This window comes from Carassius carassius, chromosome 11, assembly GCF_963082965.1.
Source record: "Carassius carassius chromosome 11, fCarCar2.1, whole genome shotgun sequence".
Taxonomy (NCBI): Eukaryota; Metazoa; Chordata; class Actinopteri; order Cypriniformes; family Cyprinidae; genus Carassius; species Carassius carassius.
Window position 1 is genome coordinate 29,797,058 of NC_081765.1, and position 18,814 is coordinate 29,815,871.

Genomic DNA, 18,814 nt, shown 5'->3' on the forward strand with positions numbered 1-18,814 from the left:
GTATGAAATGGCAAATGAAAATTATGTAATTTAATTTTCATTTTCATTTTGCACCAGACGTTGCACAAATGTATTGGAAAATGTAAATGTAAATACAGAAATGCATTGCCATTTTACATATTGCATTGTCATTTTGCATATTACATTCCAAATTGAATATTGCTACCCATATTCTTCCATACACAAAAGCAGTCTGGAGTATTTTTGTAGCTATAGCCAAAAAGACATGGGTCCAAATTATACATTTTTCTTTTATGCCAATCATTAGGATATTAAGAAAAGTTCATGTTTCATGAATATATTTTGTAAATATATTAAAACTTTAGGTGATTTTCTCAATTTTCTCAATATATACAGCACGGTTTTCCAATAAATCACGTATGACCATTGAACTAATTTCTGTTAAAGTGCTCGAAACATCTTAGAGGAAGGAATAGAAGGACAGTCTGTGTCTCTGCAACAGCACGAGGAGGGGAAGTGGGCAAAATAAGCACTTAAAGAAACAACAAGCTGGCAACAAGAAAGACTGCGAGAAGGAAGTGAGAAATCTGGAGAACCTCTGAGGCGCTCCGAAGGGGTTTACCAACCCTGGGTCTCCCTCTCAGAATACATAACCTCCCTCCATTTATGAATTCAGCTTTTCGATGGCATGAGCGCTCAAGGGGAACATAAAAATAAAAACAAAAACTCTGTCTTTTCAAGCTCCGCCAAGAAAGACTTCCAATTATGAGCCTGTGGTGCATTTAAAACAGAATAGAGAGAGAAAAAAAATTAATCAGGGAACACAGAGCAAGAAAAGCTAGGGAAATGAGAAAGTGAGCTAATGAAAGAGAGCAAGAGTGCATAATGAAGACATTTAATGTAGAAATAAAAGAAAGAGAGAGAACAAAAAAAGATGAGAGATATGTACATTCTAGCATATTCTATGTCTGGCGTGCAACTATGACACTTTCAAATAAATAATAATAAATAAAAAAGTGATTCTTTCACAATATTGTTGGTGTTAAAATACTACTATAGTTTTTGTTAATATTTTAACATAGATTTTATTTTTTCCTGTTTCATGTTAATTTTAGTTAAAGTTTTAGTACCGAAATTTCTTTTTGGTCTATATAGTTTTTTAAATTTATTTATTTATTTAAGCTAAAAAATGTATTAATTGTGTCTTGATAGCTTGCTTTTTTATTTCAGTTAACATTTATCTATTTCTTATTTTTTTATGGTTACACTAACCATTTTGCATATTTAACAGTACATGTAGCACAAAAAAAAAAAACTCTTGGCAAAAGACATCAAACCATCAGAGCTTAGATCCCAAAAGCCCACCCCAACATGGCCCATGGTGTAAAAGCGGTAGAAAGTAAAGAGGGGTGTAGACACTGAAGTCTGGGGGCGCAGGTCTCAGGCAGGGCTGGGGAGCGTGTTGGAATGAACAAGCACAGTTTATCTTCACCCTGACAGGCTAATTTTCTCTGTAGAGATGCAGGAAGACAACAATTTTGTTCCATTTCCATAAAAGAGTCCAGAGCCCTTCTGTTTCTCACCATTCAGCTCAAAGACTGTGACTTCAGCCAGATGGGACAGCCTGCCATTTATCAGTCCCCCTGCTACAGCCCTGCCTGAGGTCACACCATTAAACTAACACACACACACACACACACACACACACACACACACACACACACACACACACACACAGACAGACACACACAGACACACACAGACACACAAATTCACCTTCAAAACCAAATCCACCTCACTGCTTCTACAAGCATAAAAACAATTATCGATCACAATTATGAAACTTGTCTGGGTATTAATAGAAAGACAGATAATTGTTTTACTTTCTTTGTTTAAACTGTCAAATTGTGAGAGGTTGGATCGCAATCGACCTGAACAATATATTAAAAGTAAAAGTTGTTCACAAAAACATACATATTGTTTTATATACATACACAACCATTGCAAAGTTGGGGCTTCTTTTATGCTCACCAAGGATATTTTGCATTTGTTTGATTAAAAATGCAGTTAAAATTGCAATATTGTGAAATATTATTACTATTTGTTATTTTCTATTTCAATATATTTTAATATGTAATTAGGGGCAGAGCACTGCAGTGCGAAAAGCCTCTTGAAATTGCTCTGTATATTTTTCTTCTACTCCAAAATGAATCACATGTTTGAGGGCTCATTAAACTTTTTGCCAGAAGTGGTAAAAATTCACGTCAGAATTAGGTGCGATAAATATACACTTTCCAACAAAGTGCCTTTGCAGCTATGTTTCAAGTACATAAACAAATTTTGTAAAAAAAAAAGTGTCGGAGCAAACAGGAAGTCAGTTATTTTGAATTTTCTCAGATCATTTTTGTGTTGTTTTTGCCATTTTTAGGTGTAGTATTTTGGCAAACTCCTAGAGATTTATTCAGATCAACAACACATGTGGTCAGGTTAATCTAAAGCCCTTTGTGATGTTAAATTGTGAAGATCTTGAGATGCTTTCTACTCTGCTTGCAGCTTTATGTATTTAAGTGATTCAAAGCTGAATTTTCCACACCATTACTCCAGTTTTCAGCATCACATGATCTTGCAGAATTCATTCTAATATTCTGATTTGCTGCTCAAGAAACATACATACATACATATACATATACACACACGCATATATATAGCAGACGCTTTTATCCAAAGCGACTTACAGTGCATTCAGGCTATCAATTTTAACCTATCATATATGTATATATAGTGTTTCTGTAGCTCAATTGGTAGAGCACTGCGTTATCAAGCGCAAGGTTGGGGGTTCGATTCCCCGGGAAGACATGATAGGTAAAAATTAATAGCCTGAATGCACTGTAAGTTGCTTTGGATAAAAGCATCTGCTAAATGCATAAAAATGCAAAAAAAAAAAATATATATATATATCAATGTTAAAAACTGTTTTTCTGCTTAATATTTTTGTAAAAACTTGACTTATAAAAAAGGTAATTCTTTAACAGAAATTTCAAAAGAACAGCTTTATAAATGATAAAAAGAGTGAGTGTTAAGTAAATATGTAATAAATACTGTAAGCAAACAGATAAAATGGTCCGTTTAAATATGGTCCGAGTCATTTGAGCCAATATGTGCTTCCTCATCTGTGACATTTTGCTTCATTAAATTTATCTCTGAACTTGTAACATCCAAAACTAAATGAAATAGTTCAGTGTTTCTATATTTATCCTTATTTTGATGGGAAAATTTAATATAGCCTTCATGTAGCTCAAACAATATGGCATGGTAAGGTCACTGGTTCAAAACAGATTTGCAATGTAAGTCGCGCTTTGCATAAAGGCATCTGCCAAATGCATAAAACATTAATGCAAAACTACAATGTAAACCGAATGATCACATTATCCCAAAAAGTCATGATAAGGTCCCAATAGTTGCACCAGGCCAAGCCCTGGAAAAAGGAATAACTTTCCTTTGACGCATGGATATATCAACGACAAAAGCGAGACTGCTCTGTATGCTTCCACATGAATGACTGAACCATCTCTCCATTCATTACAGGAAACCATTCACGGTCTGTCTGAATCATTCACCTACAGCAGGAGAGGAGGGCATGTGTAGAATGAGAGAAGTGAGGATGAGTACTTCCCGTTCCAGAGCCGTGAAAGAGTGTGGCTGATACTGTCCACTCAGCACTGAAGAACAAGTCTATCCATTCATTCATCATCATTAGAGAATACACACACACACACACACACAGCTTGTTTATAGAAAACATCTGGACACAATCACCCGCTCAGCAGAGAGGAGAGCAACAGTTTTTGTTGCCGCTGGAGTTCGGGGGAGGGAGAACAAACAGGACCGTTATTTACACATGGGAAAGAAAGAGAAACTCACCCCGAATCCTCCACACGGCAGTCTCACGAACATCGGTGTCACTGAGCCTGTTGAGAGAAAGACATAAAGATTGTGTGAGATCTGCAACATCTCTGATCTAATCGCATTCTGCATGTGAATATCAAGAGATGAGTCATATCTGTTACATGTCTGGCCAGAAATATACTTTAGGCTAGCAGTGTTTTTGCACCACTTTTTAATGAAGGACACGAATCTGAAGCACTATGCTGAAAGAACTATTCTATTGCAGTCTGATAATGCAACAATGTGGCAAAATGATGTTAATAAAATATTTATTTATTTATTTTTTTTGCTTACTGACTGCAGTGTCAAAAACATAAAGCGCAACCAGTGTCATTTGATTCAAGAACTGATGACTCTCATGCGTGATTGCTTTAAGAAATTTGAAAAACATATAGCGCACCCCATGATTCACAAACAAATGACTCGTATGAGCCAATTCTTTCAATTGAATTAAAAACAAAGTGCAACTCGTGTCATCTGATTTATTAACCAGTGATTCTTATGAGCCGCCTCTTTTGAGTGAATCAAAAAACATAGTGAAACCCTTGTCATTTGATTCATAATCTAATGACTAATACAAACTAGTTCTTTTTTTATCTTTTTTTAAGTGAATCAAAAACATCTAGTGCAACCCGTGTCATTTGAATCACAAACCAATGATTCTCTTGAGTTGGCTCTTTTAAGCAAATCAAAAACGTAGTATGAACTATAATTTGATTCACAAAAAAATGAGGCAGCAATTTGCTCTTATGAAGCAGCTCTTTTTTTGTGAAATCAAAGAGTGCAACCCATGTCATTTGATTGAAGAACGAAAAAGTCTTATGAGCTGATTTTTTTTTTTTTGTGGATCAAAAACATATAGCGCAATCATTGTAGTATGATTCACAAATCAATGACTCTGAATCAAAAAGCCGGCTTTTTTTAGAATCAAAAAATAGTGCAACCAGTGTGAACTGATGAAACTGACTCTCGTTAGCAGATTCTTTTAAATTAATCAAAAACATATAATGAAATCAATGTAGTTTGATCAACAAATACATTATTTTAATAAACCAAAAACTGCAACCATTCAAGTCTGATTCATGAACCAATGATTCTAATGAACCATTTCATCAGTCAGAATGTCAGTCACAATTATTGGTTTGAATCATTCTAACAAATATTTCACTACATGGACTAATTTAATTCATCGATCTCATCAGTTACTGAATTATGATAATGTACGACTCACTTGAAACAAGAATTAATTTGAACCTAATTTTATATCGGGAATTCCTCTGCTGCACAAAAAGAATGATTTAATGTAATTCCACGGCCATGGTACACGTCCAAATATGAATGCTTGTTCAATGCATTTCAGTCTTGTTTGCATGTTCATATGCTGTTGTGCTATAGTGCCCATAACTTAAAATTACTTCACATAAACAGTGCCTTAAAAATATGGCGTGCAAGTAAACGTCTGTACACAAAAAAACCCAGAGATATAATGCAATGGCAAAAGACCTCAATAAGACATCCAATATATCATCACAGATGGACCACTAACCCTTAATACTCAACAATATGACCACAATGAGGATCCCCACTACAGTTGAAACCAGATATTTACATACACTTCAGGAAAAAAAAAAATTCATTACTGTCATATATTAAATCAGAGCCAACTTTTTCTGTTTTAGATCAATAAATATTAAAATATATTTTGGCATTTGTTAAATGTCAGAATCAACGAGGGAGAATTTGTATGTATTTTTTAACCCTTTCATCAAAGTCAGAAGTATACATACAATTCCATACTATTTGGTAGAATTGCCCCGAAACGGTTTCACTTGGGCCAAATGTTTTGGGTATCCTTTCACAAACTTTCTTCAATAGTTTGCTGGAATTTTGGCCCACTCCTCTTGACAGAACTGATGTAACTGGGTCAGGTTTATAGGCCTTCTTGCTCGCACTCGCCCTTTCAGTGCCGCCCACAAATTTTCTATAGGATTGAGATCAGGACTTTGTGATGGCCAATCCAATACCTTGATTTTGTTGGCCTTAAGCCACTTTGTAACTAATTTTTGAGGTATGCTTGGGGTCATTGTCCATTTGCAAGACCCATTTGCGCCCAAGCTTTAACTTCCTGGCTGATGTCTTCAGATGTTGCTTCAATACATCCACAAAATTTTCTTTTCTCATGATGCCATCTATTTTGTGAAGTGCACCAGTCCCTTCTGCAGCAAAGCAACACAACATTATACTACCAACCCCATACTTCAAAGTTGGGATGGTGTTCTGAGGCTTAAAAGCTTTGCCCATTTTCCTCCAAATATACCGTTTATCATTATGGCCGAACAGTTAATTTTTTGTTTTGTCAGACCACAGGACAAGTCTCCAGAAACTAAGATTGTTGTCCCCATGTGCAGATGCAAACTGTAGTCTGGCTTTTTTATGATTGTTTTGAAGTAATGGCTTTCTCCTCCCAGAGTAACCTTTTAGCTCATGGTGGTACAGGACTCGTTTTACTGTAGAGAATGACACGGTCTTACCAGTTTCAGCCAGCATCTTCACAAGGTCTTTTGCTGTTGTACTGGGGTTGATTCACGCATTTCGCACCAAAAAAACATTCCTCTTTGGGACTCAGAATCCGTCTCCTTCCTGAGTATTATGATTGTTGTACATTCCCATGTTTTTTATACTTGCATATTATTGTCTGAACGGATGAACATGGGACCTTCAGGCATCTGGAAATTGCACCTAAGGATGAGCTACACTTGTGGAGGTCCACAATTCTTTTCCTGATGTCTTGGTTGATTTCTCTTGATTTTCCCATGATGTCAAAAGAAAGAGGCTCTGTGTTTGAGGTGTCCCTTTATATGCAACCACAGGTGTGCCACCAATTAACTCTAATGAAACCAATTAACCTATCAGAAGCTTCTTAAGCTCAGAATGGAATCATGGAGTTTTCTTTTTGTTTAAAGACACAATAAACTTATGTGTATGTATACTTCTGACTTTGATGAAAGTGATAAGGAAAATACATAAAAATTCTCCCTCGCTCGATTCTGTCATTTAACAATAATAAAAAAAAATTATATTTATTGATATAAAACAGAAAAAGTTTACTCTGATTTAATGTCAGTAAAGAAAAAAAGTGTAATGTCTGTGTAAATATCTGGTTTCAACTGTACATTAGTGCACAAACACACATGAAATAATCCAACATTTCTCAATGAGGCAAAACATCTATTGATTAAAATTGCACTATTTTTCAAACCAATCATGCTTATGAAGCAACACATTGTTGCAAGATCAAAAAAGTCTGTTGAATAAACTGACCCAATCGGAAAGGTGGAAACAGATCGTGTATGTACCCCGACGAGTGTGAAATATCCGTGAGTGGGCATGTCGTTTATGTATGTGTTTGATCGCTGCATGAGGGGGCCGGAGCTGAAGTCATGGAAAACTGCATGTGTGGTTGTTATTGGCAGAGAGGTGAAGTCCTTGACAGACAGCTCAGGGGCAAACTCAGATCAAGGCCATGACTGATGAAAGCAGAAAGTGGGCTGACAGAGGGGAACGCCAGGGAGTTTGGGATGGGGAGGGAACAACAACTGGCCAAAAAAAGAAATGAAACGAATTGCAGAATTTAGGAAACATTCTGTAAGGCGGATCTGGCTGCAGAAGCATAAATAATGTGGATAATTGCAGAAGTCCAGGCAAAGCGTCATGGGCTAATAACTGAGAAGGCCATCGGAGGCTCCAACTGTCACAGAGAGAGAAATACTGTACAACAGTGAGCTCATTTACAAAACTCAGATTCAGTGTGTGTGTGTGTGGGTTTACTCTTACTGTCCAGTTTCTGTCTGAGAGGGTTAGTTCCGTAAAGCAGCACATGAGCCTCAGAGTGGACTGTCTGCAGCTCCTCCAGAGTGGCTTTCCTGCCTCGAATACACTGAGAAAATTACAAAAAGAAAGAAAAAGTTAAAACCTCAGTAAGAAAAGAGGCAATATTTAAAATGAACTTTTAATTTTGACACTTTAATGACATTTTTTGTGCATTTTGTTAAAATGTTGTGCATATTCCAAGCTCCTAACCATGAATTAAGATTTTTAAAAATGTTTTTAAGTCTCTCATGCCCACCAAGGCTGCATTTATTTGATTAAAAATTCAAGAAACACAGAAATCTTGCGAATTTATTTATTTATTACAATTTATTGAAAAAAATATACAACTTACAGTACAAAAAAAAAATTGGTGCATTCGCTTTGGTGCAAACCTCAGAGTGCAATTCATGTATTTCCTGTTTCCTGGGAATAGAACTCATGACCTTGCCAATGACAGAGTCTCAAAATTCTAACATTATCATTTAACACATTTAAATAGGTTACCAATGGACAAATATACAAGAGGATATACAGTACATGACTATGAAAATTGTAGAGTCACACTGAAGGCATCAAGGGCTATTTGACCAAGAAGGAGAGTGATGGGGTGCTGCGCCAGATGACCTGGCCTCCACAGTCACCGGACCTGAACCCAATCGAGATGGTTTAGGGGTGAGCTGGACCGCAGACAGAAGGCAAAAGGGCCAACAAGTGCTAAGCATCTCTCGGGGAACTCCTTCAAGACTGTTGGAAGACCATTTCAGGTGACTACCTCTTGAAGCTCATCAAGAGAATGCCAAGAGTGTGCAAAGCAGTAATCAAAGCAAAAGGTGGCTACTTTGAAGAACCTACAATATGACATATTTTCAGGTGTTTCACACTTTTTTGTTATGTATATAATTCCACATGTGTTAATTCATAGTTTTGATGCCTTCAGTGTGAATCTACAATTTTCATAGTCATGAAAATAAAGAAAACTCTTTGAATGAGAAGGTGTGTCTAAACTTTTGGTCTGTACTGTATATGTACAAAAATAGTCTTCCTGAACACCTGATGAATAGTATTATAGAATAAAAATAAATAAATAATAACTAAAATTAAACCTATTTAAACACACCTGATCCAGCTAATCAAGGTCTTCAGACGCTCTAAAAACTTCCAGACAGGTGTGTTGGAGTTGGCTGGAGCTAAACTCAGCAGGACATTGGCTCTCCAGGAAAATGATTGGACACCCCCGGTCTAGGTCATGTCAAATTTTTTGATAACACGTTTTTATTAGTTTGTTGACTGGAATGTTTTGACAAGACATACTTCATTGATTGCAAAATCGACAGCCATATTAAATGAGCCATTTTAAATATACTGCCATCCAGCCCCCTCTGACATCTTTAGCTGTATAAGCAGAGCTGAAACAGAGCCTCCACTCCAAACTGGGCCCCACATGCCTGAAGAACAGAGCCGTCGGCCCTCGGAGGTGCCGGAGCTGCTGGATTTGCAATAATGTCATTTTCCCTTTTTTAATAGCTCTGGCCTCTGAGTCACAAACCATCCGAGAGGGAGGCGGACCTGACCACCTGTGGAAGCGCTCTGGGCCGAGCCGAGGTGACACCTGCAACAGGACGTACTACCTCTTGGATTTAACAGCAGGCAGTTAAAGAGGGGTCCGCAGGGGCCCTGCGCTGGCTGGCGGCAGATTAAAACAACCCTACACTCTTTAAGGGCCCCCCTGCTGTAGATTAGGGGGTATTAGAGTCATGACTGCCTTTAATTGAGGCCCAATCCACTGTTTCCATCTCCCAGAACAATAAACATCCCCACCAAGGAGCGAACGTAGGCGAGAGACCGGGTGCACAGCCGTGCCATTGTCATGCTTGTTTACTAGTTTGTTTGGAGGAAAACAGAGACTGCAGCTATGCGACCTACTCTAACACGCCTGACGCAATGGAGCCAGCGTGGCAGGAGAGATTAGATCCATCGAGAGCCATTAGGCACCAGCGATCAGAGCTCGAGATGATGAGAGAGCTCAGGAATTGCCCTCAGCAGGTGGAGGCAGAGATAAGCAGGTACAGACCGGAGAAAAATGATTTAAGCATTCTAAAATGTGGTAAATGGAGTAAAATAATGTTAATTATAGCTTAATGCAAATATATATTTATGCACACACACACACACACACACACACACACACACACACACAGATGCTTTTGTGAGGACTTTCCTGCATGTTGTAGTCTGTAAACAATGCAATACAGTTTCATTTAGACTTGTAAATAAACTAAAATGAAGGATTTAAAAAAAATAATATTACATTAAAAAGAAATGTTCAAAATTCTGGGGTCAGTATTTGTATTTATTAATTTTTTTGTAAGAAACTCATACTTTAATTAAAAAATGATGCACTTAATTGATCAAAAGGGATACTAAAGACATTCATGTTTCCCAAAAAAAAAATATATATATATTCCAATAAATAGGGCTGGGTATTGTTCAAAATCTTTCGATCCGGTGCCAATTTCGATAACTCAGTTTCCATACCGGTTCCTAAAGATACTTTTTTCGATACCATATGTTTTAAAATCCATTTCAATATCAACACAAATACATTAAACACAAAACTTTTATTCTTCAATTTAATTAAAACAAATCGCAAAATCGTTAGCCCCAGTCCCGGGGCTATTGTGTTTTTCAGTCCGATGGGCTATCGTGAATAGTGATGTAAAATTCCTAACTTGATTCGTGTTGTTCACTCGCTCGTAGTTAATCGTTTGCACTTGTTTCTAAATCTTGCTGATATTCAAGCGTTTTAAACAATTCGCGCGCGTTCGGAGCTTGCGCGCACTCATTCAAAGCACGAGTTGCAAGCAGCATTTCAGACAATGTGCGTACAGAGAATGAATTCATCTTTCGCGTATCGTAACTTCTGAATGAACACATACACACACAATTATATAAAAATAATGGTCTCTGCAAGTATTATCGTAAACACAGTCGGTTATGTTTTAAGTGAACGTATACATTGGCCTGCTGCTTAGAGAAATTCGCTTTACCGGATAAATCTGTCTCTCTCTCTCTGTTTTTTAGACGACGTGAAAGGGGGCGTGTTTCAAGATACGCAATGGAATAGACCAAACTAAACAGGGAGGGAGGGCAAAACACTCATCCAAACAAATGCTTCATTAATTTGGTTGTATTGCCGGCTTTGGTTGCAATACTCTTATTGCATATGTTGCACTTTGCTGACTCTGCATCCACTTTTATAAAGTGTAGCCACATTTTAGACCTCTTTGGCATTGTAAAACGGAAACGTTTAGAGAAAAAACAACTACACTTGTGTTGTGTGACTGCGAGTATCTTCAGAAATCCTCCCCGTCATGTCACGTGGTGGTGGACAGCCAATCACGGCGAATTTAGGTCCTTACATGCACGTATGCTACAAGCTCACACAGACACGGGCACTTGGCAAAAAAAAAAAAAAAAAAAAAACGACACCGATATTTGGCACCAAAAGATAAATAATTTTTCGATACTCATAGTATCTCGTTCGATACCATAAAGGCATCGAAGTTCGGTACCCAGCCCTACCAATAAATCCTGCTCTTTTGAATTTCATGTTCTCAAATTTTATTTTACTTTGCTCAAATTCGTGAGTGGCAAATCTGCATTTCTGAAAGATCATGTGACACTGAAGTAATGATGCAAAAAAATTAAACAAGAATAAATTACATTTTAAAATATATTAAAATTAGAAACAATTATTTCACAATATTTCAAATTTTTTATCAAATAAATGCAGTGTTTATAAGAGAACCCAAAAAAAAAAAAAATAAATAAATAATAATATATATATATATATATATATATATATATATATATATATATATATATATATATATTAAAATTGGTCATGTTACCCTTCTGTACTAAAGTCAGGTGCTGCTGCTTCCACTGAAGCACAAGATGCTCCTTGGATAATTTTCAGATTATGCTGGAGAACATGAGCAACAGGTTTTGAACAAACCTATGGTGTTCATGTAGCTTAATTCGTACAGTCATTAGAGAAAAAGTGTAACCAAAATACTAAGACTACTTCTAACCAAATACTAAGACATTATGATTTTTCTTCTTCCCAATTTGTAATAAAAACTTGTGAAAATGTGAAAAGATAAGCATTTTCCTAGTGGTCTCAGACTTCGGATCCCTGATGTAATTCACTAGCACTTCCTCTGCTCTTGCCTCTTTTTTTCAAAACAATCTTACACCCCCTTTTCTGTTGAGTAAAACTCTGGTTTATTCATAAAGTTTCATTAACAGGATTGTGTGGCTGTATTTGTGATGGCTGAACAGCGCCCTCTATAGATCCTAAAAATATCCTCCACAGTGACCAACAGGCTGAAGATTAATACAACTTATTAAATATGTTTGGTGCTGCAAGATCACATCATGTTACTGATATGTCATAAACCGGGAGATGTGTGAACGGGTCACCTCACACTGGCCGCGCAGCCCCGTCTCCTGCAGACGTGACCAGATGCTCTGGATGCGTCCGGCATGTTCGGGGTGGATGTTACTGTTTCCACACATGCACTGGTGCTTCTGCATCAGGGTGTCGTACACCAGACCTGTAGGGACACAAATACTTATTATTATAAATTCATTTCAATATTTCTGAGGTAATATCCAGATGCTTAGCAGTTTAGTCGGTGAACTATATTGAGCATCTGATGCAGTGACTGACCGGTGGTAAAGCGCGGTTTGGCCGGTGGCTCCTGGACCACAATGGGAAAGGTCGCAGAGGCCGGGGACGACTGTGCTCTGGACAGGGGCCGATGGCCAGGGAAGGTCACAGACAGTCCGGCCGCCTCCATAGACGCCTGATAGTTCCTCAGCTGATGGATCCTTTGTTGCTCCAACAGAAGAGCTTGCTGCTCAGAGACCAGAACAGAAGTTCAGCTTGAAATACATTAACTTTGCAAGTCAATTTAAAAGACAAACGATACATATCTTTATAAGGACATTTCGTAAGTGTTTTTAGGCACCCTGTAGTTACACAAATAACCAGCAGGTGGTACTCAATACATTGCAAAACACCAGAAAGAGTGTTAAATGTAGAAAATGCTTCATATTTTTTAAAATTGAGGAGAAAACCTTCTTCTTGTGCTCATTAAGGTAAGAGTACTCTGATCTACAGTTCATATCCCATGATGCTTTGCGTTCAGCTACTCAGGACTACATTTAGGCTGTGTTAAACCTGGAAAGATAAGCCTTCTAAAGCAGTTTATGACGGTCTGAATGCACCAAAGCACATATTGTTGAGGCGCTTATTTGAAAGATTAAAAATTACTTCTGGTTTGGAAAATGTTAATTAATTAATGAATATGCATTAAAATAATCAACACTAAAAGTTTGGCGTCATTAAGATTTCATGTTTGAAAAAAAAAAAAGTGTCATTATGTCTGCATGTATTTGATCTAAAATACAGTAAAAAAAATAACAGTAATATTTTAAATAATATTACAAGTTAAAATACCTGTTTTCCATTGGTATTTATTTTAAAATGTAATTTATTCCTTTGATGATGAAGTTGTATTTTCAGCATCATTACTCCAGTCTTCAGCATCACATGATCCTTCAGAATATCATTCTAATATAGTGATTTGCTGCACAAGAAATATTTCTCACTGTATCACACATTTCTACTAAGAAACAAGCATTGTAGCCATTAAATATTCACTTGGTTATGTCTAAAGCAGACTCAATTTATCCTTCATCTTCAGAAGTGATGTTAGGCTGCCTTGGAAGCTGGTCTGAAACCTTTCGGAGGCTCCTTCATTCATAAACACTGCCTGTTAATTTGCAGTTCCTTCAGTTTTGGACACAGTGTTAGTTAGCTGATGAATATTTCAGTTTGACTGCAGGAACATGCAGCTGGTTTCAAACCCCTGCTGTCCATTAAGAAAAAATAAATAAAAAAGAGCTGGAGCTAAATGATCTCATCCAGCACAAGTGCCCAACTCCTGTTCATTTTTAAAAAGCAGCGATTAAGTGTAGAGGACCTGTGGTTACATTAAACAGTTCTGAATGGTGAGCAACTACAGGTGCTGGTCATATAATTAGAATATCATCAAAAAGTTGATTTATTTCAATAATTCCATTCAAAAAGTGAAACGTGTATATTATATTCATTCATTACACACAGACTGATTTATTTCAAATGTATATTTCTTTTAATTTTGATGATTATAACTGACAGCTAAGGAAAATCTCAAAATTCAGTATCTCAGAAAATTCGAATATTGTGAAAAGGTTCAATATTGAAGACACCTGTTACCAAACTCTAATCAGCTAATTAACTCAAAACACCTGCAAAGCCTTTAAATGGTCTCTCAGTCTAGTTCTGTAGGCTACACAATCATGGGAAAGACTGCTGATTTGACAGGTGTCTAAAAGACGACCATTGACACCTTGCACAAGGAGGGCAAGACACAAAAGGTCATTGCAAAAGAGGCTGGCTGTTCACAGAGCTCTGTGTCCAAGCACATTAATAGAGGCGAAGGGAAGGAAAAGAAGTGGTAGAAAAAAAGTGTACAAGCAATAGGGATAACCACCCCTGGAGAGGATTGTGAAACAAAACCCATTCAAAAATGTGGGGGAGATTCACAAAGAATGGACTGCAGCTGGAGTCAGTGCTTTAAGAACCACTACACAAAGATGTATGCAAGACATGTGTTTCAGCTGATCCACTCTTGAACAACAGACAGCGTCAGAAGCGTCTCTCTTCAAAAAGGACTGGACTGCTGCTGAGTGGTCCAAAGTTATGTTCTCTGATGAAAGTACATTTTGCATTTCCTTTGGAAGTCAGGTTCCCAGAGTCTGGAGGAAGAGAGGAGAGGCCCACAATCCACGTTGCTTGAGGTTCAGTGTAAAGTTTCCACAGTCAGTGATGGGTTGGGGTGCCATGTCATCTGCTGGTGTTGGTCCACTGTGTTTTCTGAGGTCCAAGGTCAACACAGCCGTATACCAGGAAGTTTTAGAGCACTTCGTGCTTCCTGCTGCTGACCAACTTTATGGAGATGCAGATTTCATTTTCCAACAGGACTTGGCACCTGCACACAGTGCCAAAGCTGCCAGTACCTGGTGTAAGGACCATGGTATCCCTGTTCTTAATTGGCCAGCAAACTTGCCTGACATTAACCCCATTGAAAATCTATGGGGTATTGTGAAGAGGAAGATGTGATATGCCAGACCCAACAATGCAGAAGAGCTGAAGGCCACTATCAGAGCAACCTGGGCTCTCATAACACCTGAGCAGTGCCACATCTGATCGACTCCATGCCACGCCGCATTGCTGCAGTAATTCAGGCAAAAGGATTCCCAACTAAGTAATGGGTGCTGTACATACTTTTCATTTTTATACTTTTTAGTTGGCCAAGATTTATATAAATCCTTTCTTTGCATCGGTCTTAAGTAATATTCAAATTTTCTGAGATACTGAATTTGGGATTTTCCTTAGTTGTCAGTTATAATCTTCAAAATGAAAAGAAATAAACATTTGAAATATATCAGCCTTTGTGTAATGAATGAATATAATATACAAGTTTCACTTTTTGAATGGAATTAGTGAAATCAACTTTTTGAAGATATTCTAATTATATGACCAGCACCTATATACTGATTTTTCAGGGTTTGGTCTATTTATTTTTTGTATTTTTAAATAAAGTCCCTGTTATTGTTTTTTTGGCAGCTTTGAGTAAAATGAATACATGCCTCCAGCTGAGTAAGTGCTATAAATATGTAATATCTTGTTGGAACAGTTTGTTCTTTTGGGTTAATAACCTCTTTTACACCAACAGGGTATCTGATTTCTTATAGGAGCCTTTTGCTGCCCCCTTCTGGTGCTCAATGTGGTTGGGGCTTCATCTTGAGCCATTCACAAAACAGCGACAGATGTAGTATCACGTATTCCCACAGCTGTTTACCTGTCTGAAGAGCAGCTCTTCCTCGGCTTGTCTCTCTCTCTGCTGGAACTCTTCCTCCAATTCATCCGGTGGTTCCTGTTTGATGGTGACCCCGTGAGGATGACCCTCCGTGGAGTCGCCCAGCCCCTGGTGCTCCCTCAGCTCCTCTTCCGTCTCCTCCGGGTGGCTCTCGTGCTGTCGGCCCGGCTCATTCGGCTTAGCCATCATCTGAGAGAGACACATGACAAAGTCACCATCAACTCATCTGATGAAGCAGACGTATACTGATACAAAACTCATTTCTAATATGACTTCGATCTGTATTCAATAGTGCTGGAGGTAAAAAAAAATGTATTACCAAATTTATTATTTTGATCAATTCTTAATTCAGCTTTGCATCACAAGAATAAATTTCATTTTAAAACATTAAAATAGAAACCATTCGTAATTTGTAATGCCTGTTTTTATTGCATTTGTGTTCAAATAAATTCAGCCTTGGCGAGCTTCAAACCATTATAAAATCATACCAACCGAAATTGATAAAATAAAAAATAAATAAATAAAATAATTTTATTTATTATTTTATAAAAAAAAAACATATAAAATAAAAAGTACAGGATCTGGTGATTTTGACATTATGTTTTGTGCAATACTTTAGATTCAACTGAAAAAAACTAAACCTATGAACATGTTAGTAGCTTGTAGTGTAGCTAAGTATTTCTTTAAGTAAATGCTAACCCTTAAAACCAACATAAAATAAAACTGACCCCCATTTATTTTATCAACACACAATTTTAAAACAATAAATATCCTGTTTTACTTTTTCAATTCATGAAAGTATAACATTTTGTGAATGTTGGCTTTCAAAACAGGATTTCATGAGAAAAAGACTTAAGACATCTGCCACACACAGATCTTGTGTCAAAAACTACAGAGTTAAAGCTACAGTTGCACTAAATAATATTCTTGGAACAACAGGAACAAAAGAAACTGTCCTCTTGGCTCAAGTTCATGCTGTGATAGCTGTGTCTAACCCTATCACTGTGGCAATGACAGCTTAGCCCCGCCCTCTCTCTCACACACACACACACACACACACACACTTGAGTGTGGTAAAAACACAGCCCCCTGGCAATGTGCCGAGGGAACATAATTGACGTCAGAGCACTCTGCAATTGCCTCATCCCTGTACTTCATTCCAAACAAGCTTTTCTTTTTTTCATACTGTCCTTTTTGTTTTTCCCCGTCCTCAATCAGCTCCATCTCTTCCTTCAGCTTAGTGAACATGCTGGATGTTCATGCCAGGTAAATTACACATTGCATTTCTTTGTCAAATTAAACAGTCAATGCAAAATTACAAGAATAATCCAAAACTTGATACCAGATACCATTTGAAAGCTGAAAAACTTTTCCAAAAACGTCAATAACCATGGACTTTTTGTCATAAAAGTTCAATAATTGGGCCTAAAACATCTTCAGTCGTTCACAAAGTTAGAGTTTCTGTCAGCATCAGTAGCTCAGTTCACAAACGTTTGCAGGTATGGCCTGGGTCATGAATATTAATTAGGTTATTTGAATTCTGTCATCATTTTCTCACACTCATATCAGTCCACTGCTAAGCAAAGCTCCAAAAGTGACAGAAAAAGACCCATAAAAGTAGTCTTGAGTACTATATTTTGGGTTTTCAGGAGCCAAACTTTAGCTTGAATGAGAATGAGGAAAACACAGAAATTATGACAACATTCACTGCCACAGCTCATAAATTTCCACAATGAGGGGGTTGTGAAGAATTGAAGAATGTAGGTAACCACTGACTGGTAGCCACTACATTTTTTTTCATACTATGGAAGTCAATGGCTGCCGTCAACTGTTTGGTTACCAACATTCTTCAAGATATCATCTTTTATGCCCAACAGAAGAAACAAACTTTTAAAGGGATATTTCGCTCAAAAAAGAAAATTCTGTCAACATTTACTCACCAACCACTAGCTACAAACCTTTCTGAGTTTCTTTCAGCTCCTGAACACAAAAGTAAATATTTTGAAGAATGCCGGTAACTAAACAGTTTGACTTCCATAGTATAGAAGGAAAAAAAAATACTATGGAAGTCAATGGCTACTGGTAACTGATGGTTACTAACATTCTTCAAAATATCTTCTTTTGTGTTCACCAGCTAAAAAACAACTCAAACAGGTTTGGAACAAGTGACAGAATCAGAATTTTCATTTTTGCGTAAACTATCCCTTTAACATAGTGTCCCCATGTTTAAATCCATTTAGCAGATTTTTTCCTAGATACATTGTAAAAAAGCACAAATTAAGTCCACAGATATGCAGAAAACCACATGCACTGAATCACAACATAAGTCGTCTAATATATCCCCTGTGAACTTTCAAACCACACGAATGGAGTCAGATCTAAACAGCGTAAATGCTTGGGAAGCATTAAATTCCTCTGCCATCTGCTGAGCAGAGGCAGTATTCCCGTAAGCCCCGAGTGTAGCGCTGAGGTGATCCACACCCGGTGAGCTCATCCTGACATGTTTGTGTGCAGGCATGGATTAACCCCATAACTAATCTATAATGCACATCTACGGTGGTGAGAGAGCACAGGAATTAGAAACAAACCAAAGACCCAGTAGGATAACGGCCCAACACTAGTAATCTCCACAGACCTCAAAAAAACACTCCATGAGGAATAAACATATTTTCTCATTCATTTCTCAGCAAATCAACTAGCTCTTAGATGAATTACAAGCTTCACTCGGAAAGCAAAAAAAAAAGTTAAAAAAATTATGAAAGATTTAAATGAAAGTACAGATATGAATGCCACAATTAATTTAGTTTATGGATGAATGAACTACTCATCACTTGAAGCATTGCGAATGGTATATACTGAATAATAAAAATAAAAATAAATAAAAAATACTAACCCTACTTCAAATAAATTCTGTTCTTTTAAAAATTATATTAATCAAATCAACTTCGCAACAGTTTAAAAAAATTAATATTTTGTTATTATTATATAATATATTAATAATAATAATAATAGAAAAACCAAATCAGCATGATTTCTGAAGGATC

At 37.1% G+C, this 18,814-nt stretch overlaps 1 protein-coding gene across 4 annotated transcripts in view; it reads right to left on the reverse strand.

The window, feature by feature from the left end:
- The window catches only part of hdac4 (histone deacetylase 4), a 223,863-nt gene that overhangs the window by 43,411 nt on the left and 161,638 nt on the right, over nucleotides 1–18,814 (reverse strand). For all 4 annotated transcript variants that reach the window (XM_059562488.1, XM_059562489.1, XM_059562487.1 and 1 more), the window contains 5 exons: nucleotides 15,753–15,959; nucleotides 12,512–12,698; nucleotides 12,262–12,395; nucleotides 7,741–7,843; nucleotides 3,883–3,929 (listed from right to left, as the gene is read on the reverse strand). In XM_059562488.1, the coding sequence (XP_059418471.1) occupies nucleotides 3,883–3,929; nucleotides 7,741–7,843; nucleotides 12,262–12,395; nucleotides 12,512–12,698; nucleotides 15,753–15,959 (678 nt within the window). The remainder of the gene's footprint in view (nucleotides 1–3,882; nucleotides 3,930–7,740; nucleotides 7,844–12,261; nucleotides 12,396–12,511; nucleotides 12,699–15,752; nucleotides 15,960–18,814) is intronic.